The 27,032-nt window shown below is 43.3% G+C and overlaps 1 protein-coding gene across 1 annotated transcript in view; it reads left to right on the plus strand.

The window, feature by feature from the left end:
- CPS1 (carbamoyl-phosphate synthase 1) overlaps positions 1–27,032 on the plus strand; it is a 184,790-nt gene that overhangs the window by 83,875 nt on the left and 73,883 nt on the right. Inside the window, exons 19-21 of the mRNA XM_063116089.1 lie at positions 791–989; positions 3,716–3,892; positions 8,016–8,134. Coding sequence (XP_062972159.1) covers positions 791–989; positions 3,716–3,892; positions 8,016–8,134 — 495 coding nt within the window. The remainder of the gene's footprint in view (positions 1–790; positions 990–3,715; positions 3,893–8,015; positions 8,135–27,032) is intronic.

Below are 27,032 nucleotides of genomic sequence, written 5' to 3' on the forward strand. Positions count from 1 at the left end.
CTGTGTGGCACTTAGATGAACAGGTCTGACCCCAGGACAATCCAGGGATAAACTTTAGGTCTAGCTATGGCCTTGGATAGCTCCCGGAGTGGATTCACCACCCGATGACATCCCGTCACCAGTCCCCACTACTCCTTAGCAAACCATAGCATCTAGAAGGGCTTGAGACATCTATGTTGCATATAGACTAGTGATCATATCAACATAGCTTGGAAACAAAGGGTCCCCTTATATACCTCCATTGCAAGATGCAGAGCATGGCCTTTCGTAGATTTAATGGAAAATTAGTTTCTCTAGAAGCAGGCCCCATATTGTACGTTAATCTAGATTCTCATTCCATATGGTTCCTTTCTTGAAGAATTGTATGGACTTAAGTGAGCTATCTTCCAAACAGACTTTTGTAGCTTGAAAACATCTATAGTCTCTCCCTGAAGTTTCTCAGAATGTGAGGTGAAGGCAGGTCCCTATATGTGATTTGAGGTAGTTACCAAGGGGGCCAGCCAACTGCTTCTCAGTTACGTTACAGCAGGGATCAGCAAGTGGAGACCCCAGGCCAAATCTGGCCTCATGAAGAATACCACCAGGTTATTGCCCCAGTTACCAATGTAGAGGCAAAAAGGGTGTGTGGAGGGAATGGTGGAGTTTTAGGCAGGCTACTTCTTGTTAAGGAATGAATGCTCCGCAAGGTAGTATATCTTCAAGAAAGGCTTCTTAGGGATTAAATATGTCCTCATGATTTACAGCTAATTCATGCCACTTTGAAAATGTTCCCCTTTCTCTTTGATGCCAGGTACCCTTTGGCATTTATTGCAGCCAAAATCGCCCTCGGGATCCCCTTACTGGAAATTGAGAATGTAGTATCAGGAAAGACAACTGCCTGTTTTGAGCCTAGCCTGGACTACATAGTAACCAAGGTGCCCCGCTGGGACCTTGACCGCTTTCAGGGTGCCTCCAGCAAGATCGGCAGCTCCATGAAGAGTGTGGGTGAGGTGAGTCTGAGGGTTCCCCCCATTGTTTCTCAAAATGCTCTTAAGCCCATTAATGTTTTAACCTTAGGGTGCTGGGATGATGTTGATGATGAAGAATGATAAAATCAAAATCATTATCATCATCATCACCATCAACATTGATGTAGCACTTCAGAGTGTTCAAGAGAATATATATATATATATATATATATATATATATATATATATATTCTTGCCATCAGATAGTCAGTATTATTGTCCCCATATTTCAGATGGAGTACTGAGGCTCAGAGAGGGCAGCATGCCTCCAACAACCACTTAGTGAGTTCCTGGCAGGGGCAAGATGAAGTAGGTATTCCATCAATGCCCTGTTCCATGAGTGGAAGGGAAAGCAAGCAAAAGCAGCCACAGTCTTTTTTTTTGGCCCTTTCCTTTCTGTGGCCTTTTCTACTGCCACCAGGTAGATTTGTCCCCCTTCTGGTTGTCTCCAGCTTTAAAATTCTCTGGGTTTCAGGTATCTGCTTTAGACCACAACATTTCAAATAACAATGTTCATATTTTACTGAAGAAAAATGTCACTGGAACAAAATTTTAAATCTCAGTGGATGCACATAACAGGGATAAATGCATCCTGCTAACCTAACTACACTACCTCTGTATTTTATCCAGATCCGTTCCAAGCAACACCTTGCTGTTTTTAGTACAGCCCTCACAATCAGTTCTCCAGTTCCAGCATTTCTGACTCTTTCCTTTAGGACTCTGGGTTTCTTTCTTTCATCCCTTCTCTCTCTCCCCCTCTTCTTCGTCTTTCTTCTTCTTCTCCTGCTCTCTGACTTCTTGCCTTAGATTTTTATCTCTTAAAATTAGTTTTCTCTCTCCTCAATTCCAATCAATCACGAGGGCACTTTCTTGTTGATTTCCACCTACTAAGTTTCTATTTCCTGTGTTAAAAACTTTCACTTTCCCTTCCTCTGACCTTTTGTTGGACTTTATAATCTCCTGGCAGATTTGCTGACCTCTATATTCTAATGAACAATTTGATCTCTAAACTATTAACTTTTTGGCTGATCAGCGTGCATACAAAATGATGTATCCCCATAAAATTCTGAAACCAAACTAAACATAAAAATGGAGGACTGTTCCTTCACTCTGGTTTTAGAACTGAACCATCAGTCAATTTATATATAAATGTTCAGCCTAGTCCTATGCCTATTTATTCATAAGTAAGCCCTGCTGAGTTCAGTAGGGTTTTCCCCCCCCAGGTAAGCATGCATAGGTTTGTGGTCAAAATGCCACAGACCATAGCCAGCCATTCTAGTGAATATCGATCCATTTTTCTTTCAACCATTCTCCTGGCTACTGTTTGAAGGATCCATAATAAGATGACTCACATAATAAAGTATTAATAACGTAATATAATCATTTCTGGCATCATGGAAATCATATATCTAATAACGAACTGAATGTTATCTATCCCTTTCCTCCCAAAAGGTTGAGTTTTGACCTAGGGGGGATCTACACTACTGCTTTTAAAGCGCTTTAAAGCACTTTGAAAAGGTTTTGAAAACTGTATATGCAGTGTGTCCTGGGCCCCAACAGTTGTCAAAACTGTTATAAAGTGCTTTAAAGCAATAGTGTAGATCCCCCCCAGGTGTCACAAAATATGCCAAATTAGCATCATTAACAGTACAGTACATCTCCAGCAAATGTTAGGAAACAAGGTAGATTTCGCCAAGTAAAACAGATATAGAGTTCCACTGATGTAAAGGCTTGAAACAATGGGCTCATCTACATCGAGCACTATGAAAGCGGTATATAAAAGGCAGGAGCCACACTACTGCTTTATAGTGGTATTGAAGTGCACTGACAACTGTTGGGGCCCATTGACACAGACCATATACTGCTTTCATACCACTTTCATAGCTTGGTGTAGATGTGTCATGGGCCCCAGTGCACTTCAGCACCACTATAAAGCAATAGTGTAAATCCTGCAGTGCACTTCAATATGACTAAAAAGCAGTAGTGTGGCTCCTGTCTTTTATACACTGCTTTCATATATAGTGGAATATCCGCTTGGTGTAGATGAGCCCAACATCTCCCTTTTTAGCTTTCGAGGATTAAAAAGTAATTGTATTTTTTTTATCTATTTCCACGTTATTTGCTGTGTTTCTTAATTATGTCATTATTTGCTTTTCCAATGCTTGGATTGTTTCATTGTTTTGGAATTTGTAAGCAGCCTCAACCAGAGAAAGAGGCAGGACATGTGCAACTGAATGCATAGACAAATGACAGCACAGGCAGGAGACAGTGTGCTGTCTACATTCGCCTTGTTCAGACAACACACTAAACCGTGAAGGTTAAGCACTTTGAGCTAAATAGTGTGGCTTAATGTGTGGTGTGAACCATTTCTAACCATGGTGGCTACATAACACACTCCATAACCACTTGTTGCAACAGGGTTAGCGGCCTAACCATGGCTTAGCGTGTTGCCTGAACAGGTCCTTTGTGTCCATCAGTGTTGGTTTGCTACCCATGAAGCAATGGTATAAATTCCAGAGGGGCCTCTTGCGGTGGCTTGAAATGAGCTGTGGTCTGCTGCAGCCTTGATTTCTTTTGCATGCTGAGGCTGTGTGGGTCACTCTGCCTGACCGTTTCTTTTTCATTATGCTTGTAGAGGGTTTGAGAAACTCTGAAGCAGAGAGGGGGATCTTCTGTGCATGCCAATAAAAGGGCTTTCCTTATTGCAGGTTATGGCTATTGGGCGCACCTTTGAAGAAAGCTTTCAGAAAGCCTTACGAATGTGTCACCCCTCGGTGGACGGCTTCACATCATGCCTGCCCATGAACAAAGACTGGCCTGAAAATGTGGATCTCAGGAAAGAGCTGGCCGAAGCCTCCAGCATACGGGTGCATGCAATGGCCAAGGTAGTGTTCTAGGAAGGAGATGATCTGATATAAATTGTTGTTATAGGCCTTAGCTAGACCTACCTTTTGTTCCGCGATGGAGGAGGGAAGATCTCGCGTTGTGATTAACGTGAGATCCCTCCTCCGTTTACACATGAGGCGCGATGACCTCAGGAAGAGAGGTGTCGCGCCCGCCATTTTTTTTTTAAAGAGGAAGGAGCTAGTTTCCCCGCTTCCCCCCACCCTAACCCTGATGGGCGCAGCTCTCCTGTGCACAGCTCCTGGCTCCGCGTGAGTAATCACAGAAACGGGCCACATGTCCCGCAGTCTTGGGCTCAGCCTGGGACTGTGGAAAAAGCGGGCCCGAAGTGAGGGCTCTATCCCGGGGCAAGGGAGGGATGATCCCTCCCTGATCCCGGGATCCCCTGTGCGTCATGTGGACACACAGGGATGATCCCGGGATTCGCCCCGTGATAAAGCCCGGTCTAGCTAAGGCCATAATCTCCTTACCTGCTCTAGTGATTTTCAATGGGTCAGAAACGGCACCTGTTCAGATTTTTTTTTTATTACCACCAGCCAGATGAGGCAAGTCTTTTAAAATTAATCTTCAAAGTAACTCCACTTCTTCAGGGAGAAGATCAGCTCTAGATTCTTCATACATTACGTGGTCTGTACCTTTTTGAGCAGGAAGACCTAGAGCGGATCTACACAGATATATGAAACGTTGTTTTTTGAGTCATGAAACGTATTATTTTATTACGATTTTATACATCCCCGGGCACGTGTATTTATTAATACGTTTCTTACCGTTGTGTTGTCCGTAGATATGCGCGGATCTGGGCCACGCAATGTATTTTTTATTGTTGTTTTCTCAAGTCCCCGCCTGCTTATTGTTCCTCCCACTTCCTTTTTTCTTCCATTGTCCTTCCTCTGAGAGAAAGGGGGTGGTGGAGGAAAGATTTCCCCTCTTTCCACACCTGGGAGCTTTTCCTAAGCTGGAGCCATGGAGGGAGGGAGGGAGCCTCCAGGCAGGGTGACGGGATTTACTTTACTCAAAAGTAAATCCATTGATTTCAACTGTTAACGTGACTTGCTGCCCCTTGGTCTGTGCTTGGAGGGGACAAGGGGGCCTGGAAAAAATTCCCCTCTTTCTGCACCCTTTTCCTAAGCACAGACCAAGGGGCAGCATGTCATGTTAGCAGTTGAAATCAATGGGATTTACTTTTGAGTAAAGTAAATCCACTAACCCTGCCTGGAGTCTCCCTCCCTGCTTGCTTGCATCTTCAAGTTCATGAACTACAGGCGTGCTGGGTTCCCTTACTCAAAAGTAAATCCCATTGATTTCAACTGCTAACATCACATGCTGGCTTACCTTTGAGGAAAGCCCATTAAACAGAGAGAGAGTCTTACTTCTGAGTAAACACATATAGAACAATGCCCATACATGGAAGGGGGGAGGGAGGTTGTGGCTGCAAAGAGGAACATGAGGCAAGACTGAAAAAGTGGCGCGGAAAGAAAAGGAGCACACCCCTAGGAAGCCGATTGGCTTTAAAAAAATATATATATAGAAAAAGAAAGAACGCTTATTAACGATACAATCGGGCCCATAACAGATCATACTACAACTTATAAGAATAACATCACAAAATAATACGACAGGAAGGGTAAGCGATAAAACGCTAAAAGCTAAGCGTCATGTGGCGGAATAAGACGGAAAACGCCATTAAAAATGTTTAGAAGTGGTTTATCCACTTATGTGTAGATCCGCTCCTAAAGTACTCTTTTGGGAAGTGCTGCTGGCTTATTATTGTGGGCTAAACTGAGGTAATGGGATATTCCCTTGTTGAAACTGCTTGGCAATGGCAGAACTTTGGTTTTAGTAGAAACCCCACAAGTGCCAAAGGAGCCGTTTGATACAATTCTCTTCAAATGTTCTGTGGTGACAAATTCCACCAGAATCTCCTCTAATTCTGTGTGTGTGTGTGTGTGTGTGTGTGTGTGTGTGTGTGTGTGTATGGTTTAGGGCCATAGTAGACCTGGTGACAGCCTTACATTAAATCTTCACTAATTAAGAGGTAGGAACCAAGCTACTGCTAATTTTGCCTCACAGGAATGTCAATTGGCATTCTTTCCTCATCCCCAATTCTCAGATTCCCTATTCAATTATATAAGGTCTTTTTTGTAGCCTCATCCCTAATATTCTTCAGCCTAAGGAGAACAGACACCTATTGTTTCAGAATATGAAATTATTCAAATGTGTCTTAGATATTTTCTCTTTTAACATTTCTGCTTTCTTTACCTGTTAAAATATAGTTCAAACAGCTGAGTCTGTGCCGGTCACAAATCTCAAAACATTTTTCTGACAGTTAAAGAAGAGACAATTTATTCCTATTAGTGCAATTCCTTGTTAAGTCATGTTGTGAGCCTTGTCAAAAGTCCTTCTTTAACCCTCACTCTCCCCTCAATATGTCTTTGTTTTTTGTTTTTTTGGAGTGGGGCTAAGAAGAGTTACGACTCTTTGCATTTGAAAGACACTCATCATAGCCACAACTGCCGAAATACTGATGATTATTTTTTGCTCCTTGAAAAAGGAGGCAAGAGCAGAGATGCTGAGGACAACAGAATATGTGAACTGCTGAGTCAAACTCAAATGACAAGGAGTTCTACTTCATTTTGTGTATTTGATGAAGTACGGTATTGGCCACAGAAACTCATGCCAGAAGGGAGGGGCCGTAGCTTTAGTGGTAAAGCTCCTCCTTTAGATACCAAAGCTCCAGGTTCAATCCTACAGGTAGGGCTAGAAAAGCTCCTGCCTAAAACTGTGTAAGCCACTGCCAGTCAGTGTCAACAGTAGACTCAATGAGTTTAGATGAACCAAACAGCTGACTCATCATAAGGCAGCATCCTAAATCTTTGTTGCCTAGGGTAAAGTTGGTAAAGTTGCTTCTGGGCAGTGCCATTTCAGACTGTAGATGCAGGTGAGTTAATTAGGGTGACCATATGAAAAGGAGGACAGGGCTCCTGTATCTTTAACAGTAGCATAGAAAAGGGAATTTCAGCAGGTGTCATTTGTAGATATGGAGAACCTAGTGAAATTTGCTCTTCATCGCAACAGTTAAAGGTGCAGGAGCCCTGCCCTCTTTGCCCAGGCATATGGTGGCATATCTTAATCACCCACAAGTTTAGGTTTTTTTTTAATGGTTTTTAATGCTTTATGTGTGTACGTTCTGTGTTTTAGAATTTTAAATTTTGTATACTCGTTTTTATCTTAATTAGAATTTCTGTAAACCGTCTTAACCTGGCGCTGGAAAGATAGCAATGTTGGCGCCAGGCGAGCTTCATCAGGGAGATTGTTCCATAGTCTGGGGGCCACCACCGAAAAGGCCCTGTCCCTCGTTGCCACACTCCGAGCCTCTTTCGGAGTAGGCATCCGGAGGAGGACCTTAGATGTTGAATGTAGTGACTGGGTATATTCAGGTTGTAGACATGCTCATTGTTTCTCTCCTTTTCACTCAACTCCTGGATATTAATCACAGGTCAGATGAACTCATGGAAAAGCCCCCCTCCCCCCAGCTGGTTTTGAAGGCATATGTGAACTGTGCAGTCCTTGAGTTAGAACACAGGGGGACAGCTCAGGGAGCAAAAAGAATGGGGAATAGCCTAGCTTGTCTGTCCAAGCTTTGGCAAGCTCGCTTAAAAGACGAAACTGAAGCTTAGAGAGACATTATTTTGCAACCCCCTTTCACTCTATGTGAATGGTATGTATGCCTGCGTTCATCCAGAGTCATATGGACCCGTGGCAGGGAGGGCTTACGACTGTAAAACTCAGCCCCGGGGACTTCTGAACAGTTCTTTCTAGCGTCCAGAACTCAGATAAAGAAGAAATACAATTTCAAAGGACATTAAAATAAATAAATAAATAAAGTTCTTTTCAACAACAGTGAAGGCTGAGTGAGAATTAAATTAATCAAAATTAAAAAGCAGCCCGTATTATCTGCTGTTGGAAGCCTGTCTGAGAAGATGCCAAAGGAATTGACCTCGAGGTTGGAAATAAGTCCTGCAGATTTTCAGCTAATTAGGTACTGGTGAACAATCCATTTCTTTGTCCATGAAACTATGACTAATCAATACCTCTTTCTGGCAGGCCTTGAATGACAACATCTCTGTTGATGATATCCATAAACTTACAGCCATTGATAAATGGTTCATCTATAAAATGCAGGACATTGTGAAAATGGAGAGGAACTTGAAAGCTCTCAAAAGGTAAGACTACCCAACTCCTTTCTTTTAAAGAGAGCTCAGAAGATTACACGCTTTAACCACTGCCAGCCACTCTCCCATACCCATTTTTCATGTTTGCACTAGTGGGATGTCCACCAGTGATGGGCGTGCATATGGAAATATGGCCATAAAGGCAGGCTTTGGGGAGTGGGAAGGTTGAGGTCCCACCCTAATGTCTCCTCCCAGCTGGCTGTGGCCCACCATTCTCTCTCTCTTCCTGCTCCTACCCTCACCTCAGTCCCGTGGCTCACCTGCTCCCTTGCCTCAGGTGCTTCTTTACTCTTCAGGGCCTGATCTGCAGCACCCTGCAGGCAAAGTTGTTTAAGAGGAGAGGGCAGAAATGCATGCACAAGTGTGGGATGTTACGATAGAAGAAGACTCTTCTTAGGAGTTAGAATGTTTCACTCTCCCAATCCAACTGTGGAAACAATCACAGGAGTGAACACAGCCGAAACAAGAACGCATCAGAGGGGTGGGTGGGTTGGTTGGTTTTCCAAGATTCAATTTGTTGCTAAAGTGGTGAGAGACGGAGAGAGTGGCAGAAACCTCTCCCCAGAACACCGAGGTTCACCCAGTTTTTTGAAAAAGGCTGGAAGTCCTGGCTTTGATTAGCTGCCAGTGGAAAACACTCAGAGCTTCTGATTAGGATCACTGGTAGATAATTAGTAGCTCGACGAGGCAACCACTGGCAGACAATCATGGGAAAGATTTTTAACCTTGAAAAAAAGAAAACTTGATAATAAAACTCCTCCCCCCACCCAACTAACAGACTATAGGATTGTTGCTAAGGCTGAGCCAAGTTTCTCTCCTGCTTGCTTTCAAAGGACAGTTTGTCCCCTGCAAAAGTATGTCTCTCTGTGTGTGATATTGTTCACTTTTAGGTGGTTGGGTGAATTTAAAGAACTTTTAGTGGACTTGCCTTTAAAGATGAGGTGACTGAGGTTCCCCCTACCCCTGGGGTTTTCTTGTTTTTACAGAGGAAAATGCCTTTGCCACAGTTTCAAATGGTGGCTTGGCTGCCCTTGGCTAGGGTGACCATATGGAAAGGAGGACAGGGCTCCTGTATCTTTAACAGTTGTATTGAAAAGGAAATTTCAGCAGGTGTCATTTGTATATATGGGGAACCTGGTGGAACTCCTTCTTCATCACAACAGTTAAAGGTGCAGGAGCCCTGCCCTCTTTTAAATCTGGTCACTCTAGTATAGCTCCTGAAGCTTTAACTGTTGTGATGAAGATGCAATTTCACCAGGTCCTCCATATATACAAAGGCTCTATCGCATTGTTAAGTCACAATTAATGGAGTCAGTTTGGAGTCAGTTTATCTGGGTTCTATTGTGGCTTGCTTGTTCCAGAGAAGGGGAGGAGACACCAGATCAGTGGTGGCATTTGGCTGAATCTCCTCTTCTAGCAGCCCTGTGTCAGCATTCTGTTGCTGGCTTCTTCCTTTTCCTCCTCCCCACGAGCCTTCTGAGGTCTTGAACTCTGTAGTGCATGTAGTCGATTACAGCTGAACACAGTGGAAACAGATCTCCTTCAGCGTCATTCAGTGTTTCCCTGGGCCTGGCTGCTCTACCCTAGTGCTGTAGTGTCTCCTGGTCCATAGTCAGTGCTGGGATCCCCTCCCCATTGCCAAAAGCCAAAATGTTGAATTGGATCACCTGGCAGCTGAGAGTGGGATTTCATGCTGTGGTGTATTTATTGTGGAAAGATGGCATAGAAGTGAAATAAATAAATATTAGCTCCACTTTATGTTTGTCTTACATCTGCTTTTTGGCTTGTGGTTTAAAGATGTAAATGGAACTTTCTGATGGTGTGTGTGTGTGTATGCTAGGATTGAAAGTGCTGTAGAATGAGTGGAGATAGATGTGTGAGAAAGAATAGGAACAGCCGTGGAAAGAAACTCTGCTTCTGGTGTGCGTTTTTTATTTATCGTTTAAATGTTATATAGTGTTTGTCCTCCAATGTTTTTCCCAAGTCTTCGCTATTCATTACTTAAATTATGAGACATTATTTATTTATTTATTATTTATTTATTACATTTTTATACCGCCCAATAGCCGAAGCTCTCTGGGCGGTTCACAAAAATTAAAACCATAATAAAACAACCAACATGTTAAAAGCACAATTACAAAATACAGTATAAAAAGCACAACCAGGATAAGACCATGCAGCAAAATTGATATGAGATTAAAATACAGAGTTAGAACAGTAAAATTTAAATTTAAGTTAAAATTAAGTGTTAAAATACTGAGAGAATAAAAAGGTCTTCAGCTGGCGATGAAAGGAGTACAGTGTAGGCGCCAGGCGGACCTCTCTGGGGAGCTCATTCCACAGCTGGGGTGCCACAGCGGAGAAGGGCCTCCTCCTAGTAGCCCCCTGCCTCACTTCCTTTGGCAGAGGCTCATGGAGAAGGGCCCCTGTGGATGATCTTAAGGTCCGGGCAGGTACATATGGGACAGTGATAGAGTTGAAGGGTTTTTATTTTCATGAAATGGCTGTAACTGACTCTGGCCCACTGAACAGTGGCAATTAGAAATAGCAACAAGCTATTCATTTTTAAAATAATAAAATACGTATTATTTTAGCACTGAATTCCAGTATGGAAAGATGAAATCTACCACCTGACAATTTATGCTGGAAAAATACCTATATATTGCACTATGACAGGCTTTCCCTTCTCTCTTCAGAAAGGTATGATTGTAGAGGCATTTAAATGTAAATTGATGCCTTCATTCTCTAACATGACTGTATGAAATAAAGGTGCAAAAAGGGGAGAAACGAGTTCTCAAGATGCTGAACTTTTTATTTTTCTATATTAGGTTGAGAAGCCCGAGCGATGTGTTTCGGCCTGTGTTTTTGCTTACAGGGGGCCGTAAGCAATTAAAATGCATATTGTAAATACATATCGTAAAACATGAAAGGAACAACACATAGCAAAAATATACAATAAGAATATATTTTTACTATGTGTTGTTCCTTTCATGTTTTACAATATGTATTTACAATATGCATTTTAATTGCTTACGGCCCCCTGTAAGCAAAAACACAGGCCGAAACACGTTGGGCTTCTCAATCTAATATAGAAAAATAAAAAGTTCAGCATCTTGAGAACTCATTTCTCCCCTTTATGCACCTTTCTTGGGTGGTTCTCTCCTCTCCCATTTTTGCTTTTGTATAAAATAAAGCACAATGAATAGCGGTAAATTGAAGATCCAGCTTGTTTATCAATCTTCAAGCTGTGCTGTTGCGGGTATTCTCTTTTTTGTATTTTCTGAGGGCAGCAAAAGTTCCTTGTTGAATTATTGTCTGCACCATTAGTGCATTTGTTCGTTCCTTGTGCTTGTGGGTTTGAGCAGTTCAGCCACATGAGGGCACCAGAAATTCACAATTTGCAAAAATGCAGCACAAGGACAGAACTTGACATAAAGGTTCAGATTATTGTTATGAAAAGGGCTTTCATCTAATCTTCGTTCTGGTCCTTTGACAATCTGTAAATTTTTAATTGAGTAGTTTTCATTTCACCCAGAAAGTCAGCTGGAGTTTTAGCTAACCAGAAGCATAACTGACTATGGAAGAGGGTTGCTGTAGATTATTTACAATTTCACACACCTGTGGGGTAATTTCCCTCTGTCGTCCTTGTAATTTTCATTTTTATTTGTCTTTCTGATTTTGCTCAAAGCAATTGATTACATGATTACATGAATTTAGAGTTACTGTGGTTGAAATGAACCAATATCTCCCAATAATTTTATTAGATACAATCAAGGCACTTCTGGGTTTGCTTTTAAAAAATCAACCTACTTTCCTATGGATTTACACAGCAGATTTTCTTTTATCGCACAGTGATTGGTGATGTTGGTGCAGTTAGCTTGTTTCACTAGCCTGGTAAGCTCTGTTTTAGTCTCATAAAAGGATGAAATATGTGATTATTAGGGGTGTGCAAAGTGGGTCTTCTCTGCCTCAAAATTTGATCTGGGGCTCTGTAGATGTGTTTCTCTGCCTCATTTCTGGGGCGGGTCCCTCTCTGCGCCTTGTCGAATTACCCGTTGAAGAACCGTTCAGTATTCGGGTAACTGGTATTAACAGAAATGTTTACAGCTCTGTCATTTTTTAGATAAAGAGAGAAAAATTGGTACGTTGATAGCTCCTAAGGATGGCTTTAGCCCCACCAAGCTTGAATCAGATTGGTTCATGCTTTGATTTTTTAGGAATTTTTAAAATGGGAATTTAAAAAATGCTTGCAACTGCATAATTTTAATAGATAAAGGGATGAAGAATGGCTAGGTGATAGCTCTTAAGGAGGGCTTTAGCCATGCCAAATTTGAATCAGATCCATTCATGCCTTGATTTTTTAGGATTTTTTTTAAAAAATCCCCCACTCCAGCCTTCTCTAACCTGGTGCCCTCCAAATCTATTGGATGGAGCACACACGCACTTGCACCCAGCCACTGAAAGTGCCTGACTCGGGTGTAGAAGCTTTCTCACTCACCATGCCAGCCCGCTAGCCCAGCAGCACTTTCACACTGTGGAAATGTGGATGATTGACATCTATGAGTTCAAGCAGAAATGTGCTCCCTCACCCACCCCATGGCCTGAATCAGCAGCCAGTTAGTGTTTCCCACTCCCCTGAACACTGTGATTGGAGGAGAACATGGTCCCAGACAGTGCTGTGGCAATTCCTAATTGGTTAGCCACAGAAGTCAATATCAAAGCTACCCCTCACTCCACTCAGAGTCTTCCAAATATGGAGATATTCAATTTAGTCACACACACACACAGCAGGATAATTCCGGAGACTTCAGAAGCTCCAATTGGGCACGTCTCCACTCTGATATTAATGAATGGGTTTGGAAGCGGCCAATCTCTGCTCTGGAAGATAGAATGCTCCGGGGTGGAGTGCACTAGTGATTATGGAATCGTAATTTGTTTTCATTTCATGGTGGTAGGGTAGTCCATAAACTCATCATGAGTAAGAGTAAGACCACATTCTATGTGGATATCCAGGTTAGGAGGGGTGAACCGCTAGCATCACTGAGCACAGATACTTTTCGCCAATTGCGTCAGATATGAAAATCAAGGTCTGGTGTGGGGATCAGACTGGGGAGATCCCAGTTCTAACCTCCACTCGGCCATGAAGCTCACTGTGCAACTTTGGGCCAGTCACCGACTCTCAGCCTAACCTACCTCTTAGGGTTCCAATGTTCCGATCTGCCTGGAGCGCTCCCACAGATAGAGGAGGGAGCTTCCCAAGATCAGCCTCACGTGGAGTTCAAAGCTATGCCATTGCTCTCACTCATATGGTGTTCAGAGCCTCTCCTAAACATCCCCAGGGAGCCATGCACAGATGCGGGAGGAGGAAACGTTGGACAGACCAGGGAGTGAAAGTCAATACAGAAATACAGAAGCCGAGTTCCACCTTGGCACTTTGCATTAGGGCATATGCTGAGGGGAAATGCAAATGCATTGTGACCTCAACGAAGGGGATAGCCCTGTAGTGGATGCCACATCAGGCAGCACTTCTAAATGATTGCCAAAGGAAAGTTAGCTGAGTGATGGAAATGGGTCTTGGCACTTTTATGCTACCCCTGAAGCCAGATGTTTCCAGTCACCAGCCCGCTCCTCTCCCGCCCCCCCTCCGCGATGTACCTTTTGTTCTACCTCTGCTGCAGAACTGTTTCCAGCTTGAAAATAACCCCCTGTTTCACTGGAGATCTCTCAGCAGTGCTTAAACGTGACCAAACGCACCGTGCCAACTTCCAGGCTCCTTGCCCCCCATCTCTGCTAACTGCAACGTGGCTCTTCCATTACAATTATTATTAATTGTTTGCATTATTGAAGTGCCGGGAGGCCTGACCGCAAATTGTTCCACTGGAACATATAATCCTTTTAAAATCCAAATGCTTTATTTGGCTTGATCTGTTAGGCAGATAAAGAGACGATGGAGTGATTAAACCCTATGAAATGAATTGCAGTTAGAAGGGGGGGGGGGCTGTAAATTGTATAGCGAATAATACATGTCCCATGCTAAATGGGCTTACTCAGTTGATAGTCTGCAACTCACTGAAGATCAACTAGCTCAGAGAATCCCTGCTGGTGCCTGGGCTCCCCTGGGGCACACCCAGACCCCTACGGCCGCCCACAAAAAGCAATTTTCTTTTCCAAGCCAATTTTATCTGCTGTTGTGAGGCCTGTCCAAATGTCAATAAAAGTATGGGAGGAAGTTTGTCCACTCTTTCACTCATCAGGAAAACGCGCGCCTAGGGGCAGATCTACACTAATGGTTTACAAGGTTAAGGAAGGGCTCTGATAACTTATTGCTCAGTTTCTTATGTTTGATCATCGTTATATTCTCCTTCGTTCTTTCGTTTTATGCATTCCGTTGTTACATTTAAAAAACGTGGGAAGTGTTCGTATGTGGCCCCGTACGTCGTAATGGTTTTTGCTGAGTGGCTGTTGCATCGTCGCTTGTCAGCCAATCGCTTCCAAGGGGGCGTGGAAACTACTTTTGGCGTCTAGATCAAAGTGTAGAGATAGCACAAATGAAGGAGAATGGAGGAGAAGAGGAATGGAGGGGCACAGAACAAACAACGCTGGGAACCTCAAAACGGACAGCGTTAGAAGACACAGTGTGACCTGGCTTAATGAATTGATAATAGGAAGGAGAAAGGCAAGTAGCGTTCTAATGACTCTGTGTGCCCCGTGACGTTTTAAACTGGGTTATAAACACTGGTGTAGATCTGCCCTAGCTTTCAAGAACTAAAGATATCTCTCATGCTCACCTCTGGGTGGTTTTCTGTGCAACATGTATGTAGCATGCAAATGTGTAAGTAGTATTATGCCTGAGTGCATGCACTCCATAAGGGGACCAGCCCTTTATAGCAAGATGTTGCCAGCTTTACTATGCAGCATGACCACCCTCTGGGGGGTGGGGGGGCAGCTTGTGGAGCAAAGATACATTCTTGCATCCTGCCCTGCTGTCTAGTCAATAGAGTGACTCCTGAGAAGCTGGATATCCAGTGCGAGCAATTGCAAAGTCAGGCTGGATAGGCACATTTGGGGACTCCTGGTGGTATTTCGGAGAAGGCAGAGTTAAAGAGGTGCATATTGATGAGAAGAAAGGATTTCCTTCTTCAATCTTTCTCTCTTTCTCAATGTGTGTGTGTGTGTGTGTGTGTGTGTGAGAGAGAGAGAGAGAGAGAGAGAGAGAGAGAGAGAGAGAGAGAGAGAGAGAGAAGGGACACAGTTACATTTTCTGATGTCATTGATACCCACCTGTGCCATAACCACTGAATCCCATCCAGTGCACCGCACAGATTGTGCAATGATTTCTCTGAGTCTGGTGATGTTGGCAGATAATCATAGAATCATAGAATAGCAGAGTTGGAAGGGGCCTACAAGGCCATCGAGTCCAACCCCCTGCTCAGTGCAGGAATCCACCCAAGGTGATGGCAGATATGATTATTTGGGGTGCGTGTGTCAGTATTGGATTAATCAGAAGCTTCAGTCGCTCAGTGAGAGGGGAGCAGTGCTAGGACAGAGAAATGAATACTTGTGGGGAAGAGATTATTCGGGTATAGGAATGAGTGGCGAGGGTTTGGCCATTCTTACATTTTTGCATTGCTAATTATAACACCTTTAACTTCTGTGTTTCCCTTGTTATTTTCTTGTTTGTCTAAATCACCGTTAGGCACCTGGTGTCCTCCAGATGTGTTGGACTACAACTCACATCAGTCCCAGCTGGCATAGCCAATGTTGAAGGATTATGGGAGCTGTGGTCCAAAACCTCGGGAGGGCCACTGATTCGCTATCCCTAGCCTAAAGCATTTAAGCTTCATCACACTGCTAGAAAAGCATTATGGACTACTCTGGGGATAAGGAACAAAAAGATAATATCTAGTGTGTATTTTCATTTTCTGTCAGCTTCTGGGTTTAATAATGGAGCAGCGTCGTTTTTCCAGAGTCCCAGGGCAATAACAATTTCCTCCATCCCTGGAGCCTGTTGGGTAGTTTAATTTCCACTGCTCTCATTTCCTCCACACCACTCTTTTACTTCTGGGTTTGCAATGAGGAGGGCAGGGCCCGGCAGGGCAGGATCACTTTACCCGAGAGGGGCAGATTTTACACAGGAACCACCACTTGCTGATTCCTAATTTACCTAATTCAAATAATACAGAAAAATGTAGAGAAAAGAGATTTCTTTCTTCACTGATACTGATGGCCCCCGTGATTGGACTATTCACGTCATCTCTGCTTCTTCTGCTTCTCTCTTTAGCTGGCCTGTAAATCACACTGATTGCTAGATGGCAGGGGGTTGGCTGCTGTCATTGGTTTATGGAAGGGAGGCTTCATATTCTTGTAACTCTCGTTCAAATGCTTTGTACTACTTCTGCTCCAGCTCCTTATAGCTGACGTTTCCACAGCCCTTTGTAAACCTGAACTCTTAGACCCTTGCAGTAACTCACTTTATAAAAAAAGGAAATTGTCCTTTTCAGAAGGACAAGTCAAGAATTGCCCTTCTATTGTTTGTTTTGCATTAGCTATGGAATCTTTGGCTCAAAGATTAGAAGTAATGAAAGACTAAAAAGTATACCTGCGGGAGATTGCACACTGGCATCATTATTCTTGCAGCCTCTAAATCATTAGACTCTTTGGCTGATATGTGTTCGAAACCCCGCAATGGCTGTGAATTGGCCACGGCCTCCGTTCTATGACGAAGCAGCAGTTTTGCAGCCACCGCTGGGCTTTTCTGCAAAGCTGCGCTGTTAAAGAGTTGGGGACTTACCCCGAATTTTCGGTTGGGAGCAAGGTCATCCTGGCTCTTCCGCCATCTGACCTTGCTCTGTGGTTGATCCGGGCGGATGGCGACTGGCGACTGGAAGCCAAGAAGAGGGTGGGGTGGCACCTGGATGACCGCTGGAACCCACATGCCCTGTCACTGTATAGGGATTACCCGAGGTCATCCCACAGGAGCGAAACCGCCAATTCAGAGCTGTGAAGGCAGGGCCTCTCTCACAATTATGGATATAAAAGGGAAGCGTAGCTAAACCTCAAATTATAATAATTGGAGTATAAATAAAAGAAGGGCTAATAAATAATATGTTTTGTGCATGGCGAAACTGTAATAAGGTGTAGAAAAGATGACTGTAAAGCAGGAAAGAAAACATACACATGTGAAAATACAAACTCTGTTATCCAAAAAATGTTGAGGTTATGCTTGTTTTGCACCTTTAAAGCCACGAGTCCCCGCAAGAAAGAAAACCCACTATAATACCTTTCCTTTATGAGTTCGTTTAAAGTAGCTGGAAAGGGGAAAGAGAAGATTGGCTATAGATAGGAACTAACTGGCAGAGGTACGAATATAATCCAAAAGCTCCTCAAACACACTAATGATAATGCCACTTTAATGTCAGCCTCTACAGTCAGTAGAATAATCAATAGGTTTGAATCCTCTCATTCCCCTGTTCCTCTCTCCACCTCTGGCTACTTCAAACAAACCTGTAAAGGAAATGTTTTGTAGTGGTCTCTCCTTCTTCTGAGAAAGACTCTTTGGTTTCAAAGGTGAAAAAACAGCTGATCCTGCAAATGTATTTCAGATATATATTTGCTCTGTGTCCAGGGACATGAGTTGAAGGTGGCTGAGGTGACACAAAATCCATCTCCAGGTAAACAACTGAGACCAGCCTTTTAAAATGGCAACTTTCCCGAGAGAGTTTGTACATAACATTGCTGTGCAGCTGAGGGGCATGGAACTGAGAGGGCCATCCCATGGCTTTCATTTCACACTTGCTTCATTTTCCTAACTAAACCGAAAGTGTACTGGAAAAAAAATATTTGCACTGCAACTAGATTAATTTTTTATAGACATTTGCTGTGCTGGTCCAGAAATATGAGAGATAAAAAAGAGGGATGTTGCTTTCCTTCATTTTGGATTTTATTTTTGCCTTTTGCTTTCATAGAATCATAGAATAGCAGAGTTGGAAGGGGCCTACAAGGCCATTGAGTCCAACCCCCTGCTCAATGCAGGGATCCACCCTAAAGCATCCCTGACAGATGGTTGTCCAGCTGCCTCTTGAAGGCCTCTAGTGTGGGAGAGCCCACAACCTCCCTAGGTAACTAATTCCATTGTCGTACTGCTCTAACAGTCAGGAAGTTTTTCCTGATGTCCAGCTGGAATCTGGCTTCCTTTAAATTGAGCCTGTTATTCCGTGTCCTGCACTCTGGGAGGATCGAGAAGAGAACCTGGCCCTGCTCTGTGTGACAACCTTTCTTTTATTGTTTGCACTAGACAGGGGTGGGCAACTTGTGGCCTTCCAGAGGCTTTGAACTACAATTCCCATCAGGCCTAGCCAGCATAGCCAGTTGTAGGCCAAAACATTTAGAGGTCTGCAAGCTGTTGAACCCTGTATGTAGGGTTTTGAGTTATACAGAATTTTTCATCAGTCATAAGAAAAGAGTAGCTATTTTTTAAAAATAGAAAACCAATCACAAACTATGTAGTGCCTTTTCTCCTCAGTTTCTTTAGAAGAGGAGTCTTTGTTATTGATATTGATTAGTAGGTTAATTAGGCATCAGGTTGTACAGAGGATAACTAAAAATATTTGCATTAATATGCAATCTTCATTAAAACAGACCTGCCAAGTCTTCCATCTTTTATCAGAAGATAATTGATTTCCATCCCAAATGTTTTGGAAATCCAACAGTGCCCACGTTCAGGCCAGTTTAAGCTCATTTTGTTTTCCTACACAACATGAAGGTTGGTCAAAGTTAGTTTGTCCAGAATTAAGCTGAGCTTTCTAGATTTAAAACTGCTCAGCTTCTTTTGCAACGGTTGCAATTTATTTGCAAGTTACTTTAAATAACTTCCCGAAATCTCAGCTGCGAGGTAGCTCAGGACAGAATCACACGTTCCTGCTCTGCTGAGAGCCTTTGTAGTCCGGCCAGTGGTCCACCATTTCTCCTTCGCAATGCAAAGCCCGAAGTCCACAATTTCCAGCAAGGAATCGGTGGCAGAAGGAGGTGCTTATGCCTCCTTTCATCCATTGCTTTTCCTATACAACCCCTCCCCCCTTTTCCTCAACCCAGGTTGTATTTGTAATGCAGACTTGCCTGGAATCCCTGTGGATGGAAAAGTAACCGGAGGTGAATTAGAGGGGGAAAGTAGTGGGTGAGGGGCCTGCCTACAGCTTTTCTGCTGGAAGTTGTGGTCTCCTGGCCTTGCTTAGAAAAAGAGAAGGGCAGCTGGGCTTTGAAGTGGAGGAAGAACATGAACGGTCTGCCTCTAGAAACTTGTAATTAGATCTTGGGAGACCTTAACTTTCAGCTATATCTAGCTGCCATGTACCTTATGCCATACTTCTAGAAGGGGTTAGAAACGGGATACGGCCCAACAATGTCAGTCAGATTTGACAGTCTGGAATAATGTTCACTATTCCCCAACAGATACGGCTTGTGATGAAACAGGCAGTACCTTATCACACAATTACTGGCCGCAAAAAGGGTATTTTTTTTCGAGGGGGGGAGGTGCCACCCCCTAAACTAGGGTGACCAACTGTCAGGATTTCCCTGGATTTGTCCTGGTTTTTGTTCTTTCCATGGTGTCAGGGGGGGATTTTCTATAATTTTCAATAATGTCCTGGAATGACACACCTTCCTCTTTAAGGCTGCCATTAGCATGGCAGGAGGGAATGACATGCTTTCTTGAGGCACATCATTCTCCCACCCCGAGCTCCAATTGAGGTCTTAAAGGGGAAAGTGGGTCATTCGTGGACATTATAGAAAAGGCCCCCATTGGAGTGGATGGTGGTGGTGCAGAATGAAATCCTTTCCCCTCCTCCACTCCAATCGGGTTCTTTAAGGTGGCGGGGAAATAACGTACTTTCTGCAGGACTCAGAAAGCTGCTTCCCCCCACACACACTAGGTGTCCTCTTTTTTGGTTTCCCAAATATGGTCACCCTACCTAAACACTAAAGCAATTGTGCATAAGACTGACCCCAAACTTTGTACGATGTCCAGATAGTCAAACCTCTTATGCCTTATGATGTAAATATTTTGACCTGGACTCTTAGACTCTTTGAAAGGCCGCCCTGTTCGAGTTTGGTTTAAAGTCAAAGAACCAACAAGGAGGGTCGTGTCAGGGGCCTTGAAGTTGTTCGTCATGACCAGACAGCAGGCTGCATGAGCACACAGGTCACTGGCTTCCCTGCTATGGTGAGATGTGTTGCATTTCTATTTGAATTACAACAATTCTTTCCAAATTTGTATCTATACATATAAATTAGCAGATGCAAATTTTATGCCAAGCTGTGTCCTGTTTTTTTGGTGACACTTTTGGTCTTTTTTGGGTGTTAGACAACACCCAAAGTGGCTACTCTATGCGGAGAAGGCTAGGTGAGAATTCTTCCTGACATACCAAGTTTCCAAGCTCATGAGTGTTTTATTCTTTAAAATTATTTTTACTTAGAACGTTCAGTTATGGGAATGTTCCTTCCCAGCAGTTTGAAATATTGCAGTCCAAGAAGAGTTTTGCATCCTCATTTGCTCTATGCTCTGAAACAGTTGACCAAAGAGGAGTTGCTGGAAATCCCCAGAAATTGTGTTACTTATTTGTTGTTCAATTGAAAGACAGCTTCCACATCTTGATTGGGCGTCTTCAGACGGGCATTTTTCATGTGATCATCATAGTTTGATCACTGGTTTTCCCGCGAGCGTCACACGACTCAGTCGCCATGCAGTTGTTATCTCCTGTCTCCCCCACCCTCTTTTCCCGTATTATTTTGCTATAGGGAAAATATGGTATTTGGGGGGGGGGGTAATGCGATGAAACCGCCATCATTTCCCCATGCAATCCTGCCATTCCGCTTTGTCTTGTTTTGTGTGGACGGGTGCTGGGTGGTGCAGCATTGATGTCAGTCCTGACGAGGATCAGTTGGGAGGGTCTCCCGCCCCCCCTCCCGCCCCTCCACTCCTGCTCAGCTCCGTATTTCAGGAATGCCTAAGCAGATGGGCAATAGGGAGGGGACAGACGTGAGCCAGATTCCAGCTGGACATCAGGAAAAACTTCCTGACTGTTAGAGCAGTACAACAATGGAATCAGTTACCTAGGGAGGTTGTGGGCTCTTCTCCCACACTAGAGGCCTTCAAGAGGCAGCTGCACAACCATCTGTCAGGGATGCTTTAGGGTGGATTCCTGCATTGAGCAGGGGGTTGGACTCGATGGCCTTGTAGGCCCCTTCGAACTCTGCTATACTATGATTCTATGATTCTAGATGCAATCCTTTTCCATTTAATCCCCTGCTCAAATGAGAAAAGTGTTACTGTTGCTTACAGAGTGTTTTCAGGTGTGTGTGTGTGTGTGTGTGTATGTGGAAATCACATGGCTGGGAAGCCTGGCCACAGCTGCAAAGATGCTCTTACAGGGACAATACTGATTTACACGTGGGGTTTGGGGAGGCGGAGCTCTGAAGCTACACACTTCTGAACATGCAGACTTCTGAACTTGCAAAGAATCAGCGCTTAGCAATGGGACGGGGGCTGTTCTGCACGTGCCTCCTGGGCCGGATCTACACTATTGCTTTAAAGCACTTTATAACAGTTTTATAGCACTTTAAAGCAGTTAAAGCGCTTTATAACTGTTATAAAGCGCTTTAAAGCAGTAGTGTAGATCCGGCCCTGGAAAACCTTTAGCCCTTTCTACTAGGGTGACCCTATGAAAAGGAGGACAGGGCTCCTGTATCTTTAACCATTGCCTAGAAAAGGGAATTTCAGCAGGTGTCATTTGTATATATGGAGAACCTGGTGAAATTCCCTCTTCATCACCACAGTTAAAGGTACAGGAGCTATACTAGGGTGACCAGATTTAAAAGAGGGCAGGGCACCTGCAGCTTTAACTGTTGTGATGAAGAGGGAATTTCACCAGGTTCCCCGTATATACAAATGACACCTGCTGAAATTCCTTTTTCAATACATCTGTTAAAGATACAGGAGCCCTGTCCTCCTTTTCATATGGTCACCCTATTTCTACTCAATCCCCGCATGCGTGCACACAGGAGAGAAGTGGACCCCCCTTCAACACAATCTCCTCTCCCAGTGTATAAGTGTTACTGTTGCTTTTACAGGGACATAACTACTTGCGTGTGTGTGTGTGGGAGGGTATCTCTTATGACACAGACTTCTTGTGCAGAAGTGTTTCATTTCACACTGAAAGAGGGGAGGGGCTACACCGGAGGAGTGGACAACCAATAAAACTCTGCCGGGCTCCACCACCTTTGCAACCGGCATATAGCATTATGCATAAAAATAAAAAATTGGCTGTATAAAGACCCTGTTTAAATCCCGAAGAGAATCCAGAACAGGAAGAAGTGGTAAATCATGGGAGAAAACACCCGTTTGAAGATGCCTTATGTAGAAAGAAATTTCAAGACTGGTCTGCAGGTTCATTCCTTGCTTCAGCCATGGTACTCACCATGATGACCCCCATCAAGTCCTACTAGGGAGGCAGTTCACAATTTTTTCTACCTAAATCCGTTCAAGCCTCAATATTTTCAATTATCAGGGCCAGGCAGATTTAGAGCTCCATCCGATGAGTCTTTTATTGCACACTCATTACTGGGCCCTCATGGAACTTTTGCAGGACCCTCACATGACGTCATCCGCCTCTCTCGTGCCTTTCGCCCTGTCTGGCCTTCCTTGTGCCGCAAGAAAAACCAGAAAAAGTCCAGTTGCTGCTCTTTCCTGCTGTGTGTGGGAGAAGCAGCGTGATTACAACGCCCGACTGAATGGGCCTCATGCTCCTTGTTTACTTCCTGTTTTCAAACAGGAAGTAACTGAGCCACGATGGAGAAGCGACAGTAGCCAGTGTTTGTTCCCAGGTGTGATGGAACTTTCAGACGATTGAGTTTGTAACAAAAATGCTGTTTAGCCACTTCTGGAAATAGAGGGGAAGATTTTTATTTTTTTAAAAAAAAGAATTCTTTGTTCCTGTATACCTTGATAGAGTACAAAGGTGTATTTTGAAAATAGTTTTTCTTTCTTTCTTTCTGGAAATAGGACTTTAGTGCAAAGTCTGCAAAGATACAAGGACTGGAACAGAAACCTTAGATCCAGACTTTGCAAGGTGAAAAAAGTGGAACGAAAGAAAGATCAAAAGGCCATCAATAAATCATTGCCTCTTCAGTTGGGTGTCACACGTGGTTTGCAATACCGCTTCCAGATCTCAAAACATGGGACTAACATGTATGATTCTCCCAAGTTTTTGCCCATGGATAGGAGACTAAATGCAGAATACTCTTGTACAAATTAGGTCCCAACTGGTGAAAACAACGGCAGCGCTGCAGAGATGCAAGGAAACTGCTTAGGAAAGCTCTGACTCTGCAAGTTAATCCAGTTTTACATGAGTACATTTTATTGTTACAGCCTTCGGATACAACTAGGCAAAACAAAAATAAACAAAGAACATGAGAAAAGTACAATATGATGAGAGAAATAAAAACACATCGGTAACAATAGTTCAAAATCCGTAAAACTGATTTACCACTTCTCATACAGAGAAGTACTTAGAAACTAACGGGAAAGCCCTTTCCTCTAACTTCATCTGAAGCTTAGAAGACATCAGGACAAAATGTTTTCAGCAATGACATTTCAGGGGTCCTGCTTACTCATTATTTTGGGGAGTGAAATTTCAACCTGGTAACAGTCCCAGTTCCTTTCTACACCTAAGAGTTATCCCAGGAAAATGGAGGCATCATCCCTGCCCACTCCTGAGATCCCGTGTGGCATTTGGATGCGCAGGAATGATGCCGGGACAATCCCGGGATATAGGGCGGGTGTAGACATGCCCCCAGGCTCATGTTCAGTATTGACTTTGCAATCCAACTGCATGTGGTTGAAATAAATGCAGAGAGCCAATATGGTTAGAATGTTGGACTAGGACTTGGGAGATCCAGGTTCTAGTCCTGACTTGACCATGAAGCTTGCTAGCGTTGCTGAGCACTGATACTAATGTTAGTTTTTGACAATCAGATATGCAAATCAAGATCCATTGTGGTGTAGTTATTAGAGGGTTGGACTGGGGAGATCCTGTTTCTAATCTCCTCTTGGCCAAGAAGCTCCCTGGATGACTTTGGGCCAGTCAGTGACTCAGCCTTACCTACCACACAGGGTGTTGTTAGGATGAAATGGAGAGGAGGACCATGTAAGCTGCCTTGGGTTCCTCACAAGAGGAAAAAAGGTAGGATATAAATGTAATAAATAACTCAGTGGTTCAGGTCACCGCCCCCTTGGTTCCACAAACTCATGCCCAGCGCCCCCTACCCTACACTATAAAAATCATTATTCAGAATAGCAGTTTTCAACGACCCACTAAGGAAAATAATAACAATAAAATTCAAAACAGTAACAATTGAATACTTTATTCAAAATTCAGTTGGTATGCCCTGTCACACTGGCTGCAAACAGAGGTGTTTGCTCTCTTTTCCTTCCCTCCCTCAGCAAGCCTGGGGTGGGTGCTTCCCATTTAGAAGGGATTCTAGGAGTTGAAGGACTTTTTTTCTGTCTAAACATGCATAAAATTGTGTCTTTAACTTATCATGTCACACTAGCATGAATACAGGAATCAAATAGGATTTCCTTCTTCAGTGGAACACACTTACTTAGGAGTAAGCACCATTTTGTTATAGGAAAGGATAATATATTTTAGTTAAAATTATAAAATAATTATCTGCCACCTGGTACAGAGTTTTCCTATGGAAAACCTGGCTGGGATTGAAGTAGAGGGGCACTAATTTTACTGTACTTATTGTCTTTCAATATGGTTAAATATCCCACAGTTACCTTGCTATTCTGTTTCTACAATTCATTTTCTCCTGTCTTTTCTTCACCCTCTCTTCGTTTTCAGGCTGAATCCTATGCACATTTACCTCAGAGTAAGTTCTATTGATCTCAGTGGGGCTTACTTCTGAGTAGACATACTTAGGATTGTGCTGCAGCTCTGTTTTTATGGTGACACAAGATGCACACATACCTTGTTTACCAAAAGAACGCTTGAAAAAAGGGGGTTGGACACCCTGAAATAAGCAAGGGCAGATAGGAATGGTTTCAGCAAGCATTCTGGAAAAAGGTGCTGCTGAATCTTCTTTAGCCAGGAAGGACCTGGGGAATTGCAATTCTCTCCCCCTCCCCCTTTTCTTTTCTCTCCCAATCCTGTTGTGGTCCAGATTTTTTGGGGGGTGGGAGCACACACACAGACACACAGCATCTCTCTCTCTCTCTTTCCAACCCCCCCTCCCCCCAAGCCTCACAATAGCTGCCGGGCTGATTAGGACAGGAGGGCAGCAGTTCAGAGGGTCCCTGGTTTTTAAGACCTTCTGGAGAGACCACCTCAAGCGCCCACACCGCCCCCAAGGGGGCAGTACCGCCCACTTTGGGAACCACTGAAATAACTAATAATAAGATTTGAAGGCACGGCCATAATTTCCCACAGGCATCTGGCCTTCAGTCACTTTAAAACCGAAAAGGCTAGCGTTCTTGCTTATTTAGATTAGTTGGAGAGATATGATGAACATTTTTTGCATGACATTAGTTAGAGCTACATAGGCATGTATCCTAATCCAGCAATCTTTGGTGAGCATAGAAGGTTTTATCTGCATGCAGAGAGTTCCCTGCCTTTTCCAAGGAAGTTCTTCATGCTCATTGCAGATTGTGGAGGTAACCAGAGCTTTACCCTTTGGAGTTAGCTCTGAAGCAACCTCCCTGCCACCCGCTCTATTTCCTCAAGTTGATTTTCCATTTAAATTTAGAAAGTACACAGAAATGTTTATTCCTTAATACAACCATCTAAAGCACCCACTATCTTAAACTGGAATAACTAATCATGTTTCACTAACTGTACCAATCAATCATGGGACATTGTCTAACATCTCAAGTTCTATGTGATAATCGGATTGCAATGTGCACAATACATAGATATAGATACATAATCAGCCTTTTTTGGTCTAGATGGAAATTATTTTTGTGGGGAGGATTTCTTTTAATGCTTCTCACCTGGGTAAATTTTAAAGGTTCTTGTGTGCGGATCCTATTGTGATTCTGGAGGTCATTCTTCCAAGTTGGGCCTGTACTGTCCAGTGCTAGAAATTTACATAGTTCTATTTGCTCTGTTTTAGAGTGAGTTTGCATGGTGCAAGGAAGCATGGAAAAAGATGCAAATGAGTTGTGTTTCCTGCATTTGCACTTCTGAGCTAATTTGCAAAAAATAAAGCTCCATGTGTATTTTCCATGGTGAAATGTCAAGTGCTGTAGAGACAGGTCATACATCTCATTGAAGGGGGTACTTGTGAGTTCTCCCTTCCATGTTCTCTCCACCTGCCTTCCATTTAAACTGAGCACAGATCACAAAACCTATGTGTATATATTGAATATGGCATATGTAGGTATAGTGGAATTATGGTGTCAGGCCTCATCCCAAGATACTGTATACGCATTCAGTCGACTGTCATAATAGATTCAGTGTGCATGCTAATTGTATGCACATCGACTATTCACATAATCCTGAACCCTGAAAAAATGCTTATTTGGTTGGATAGACAAGCTTCCATGCACACAGTTTGTATAAAAATAGATCTGACAGTCTACTGAACGTGCATAGTTCAAGGTGGGGCATACTTGTTTGTTTATTTATTTTATTACATTTATATACCGCCACATAGCCGAAGCTCTCTGAGAGGTTTACAAAGGTTTAAAACAGTGAACATTAAAAGCAAATATAAAAAATTTAAACCATCAAAAGCATAAAAACAACAATATCCATTTAAAACAATTATTCTAGGGTCAGTTAAAAACTCAGCATATGTTGTTAACTGCCTGGGAGAAGAGAAAAGTCTTGAC

The sequence above is a fragment of the Elgaria multicarinata genome, chromosome 2 (assembly GCF_023053635.1).
Source record: "Elgaria multicarinata webbii isolate HBS135686 ecotype San Diego chromosome 2, rElgMul1.1.pri, whole genome shotgun sequence".
Classification (NCBI taxonomy): Eukaryota; Metazoa; Chordata; class Lepidosauria; order Squamata; family Anguidae; genus Elgaria; species Elgaria multicarinata.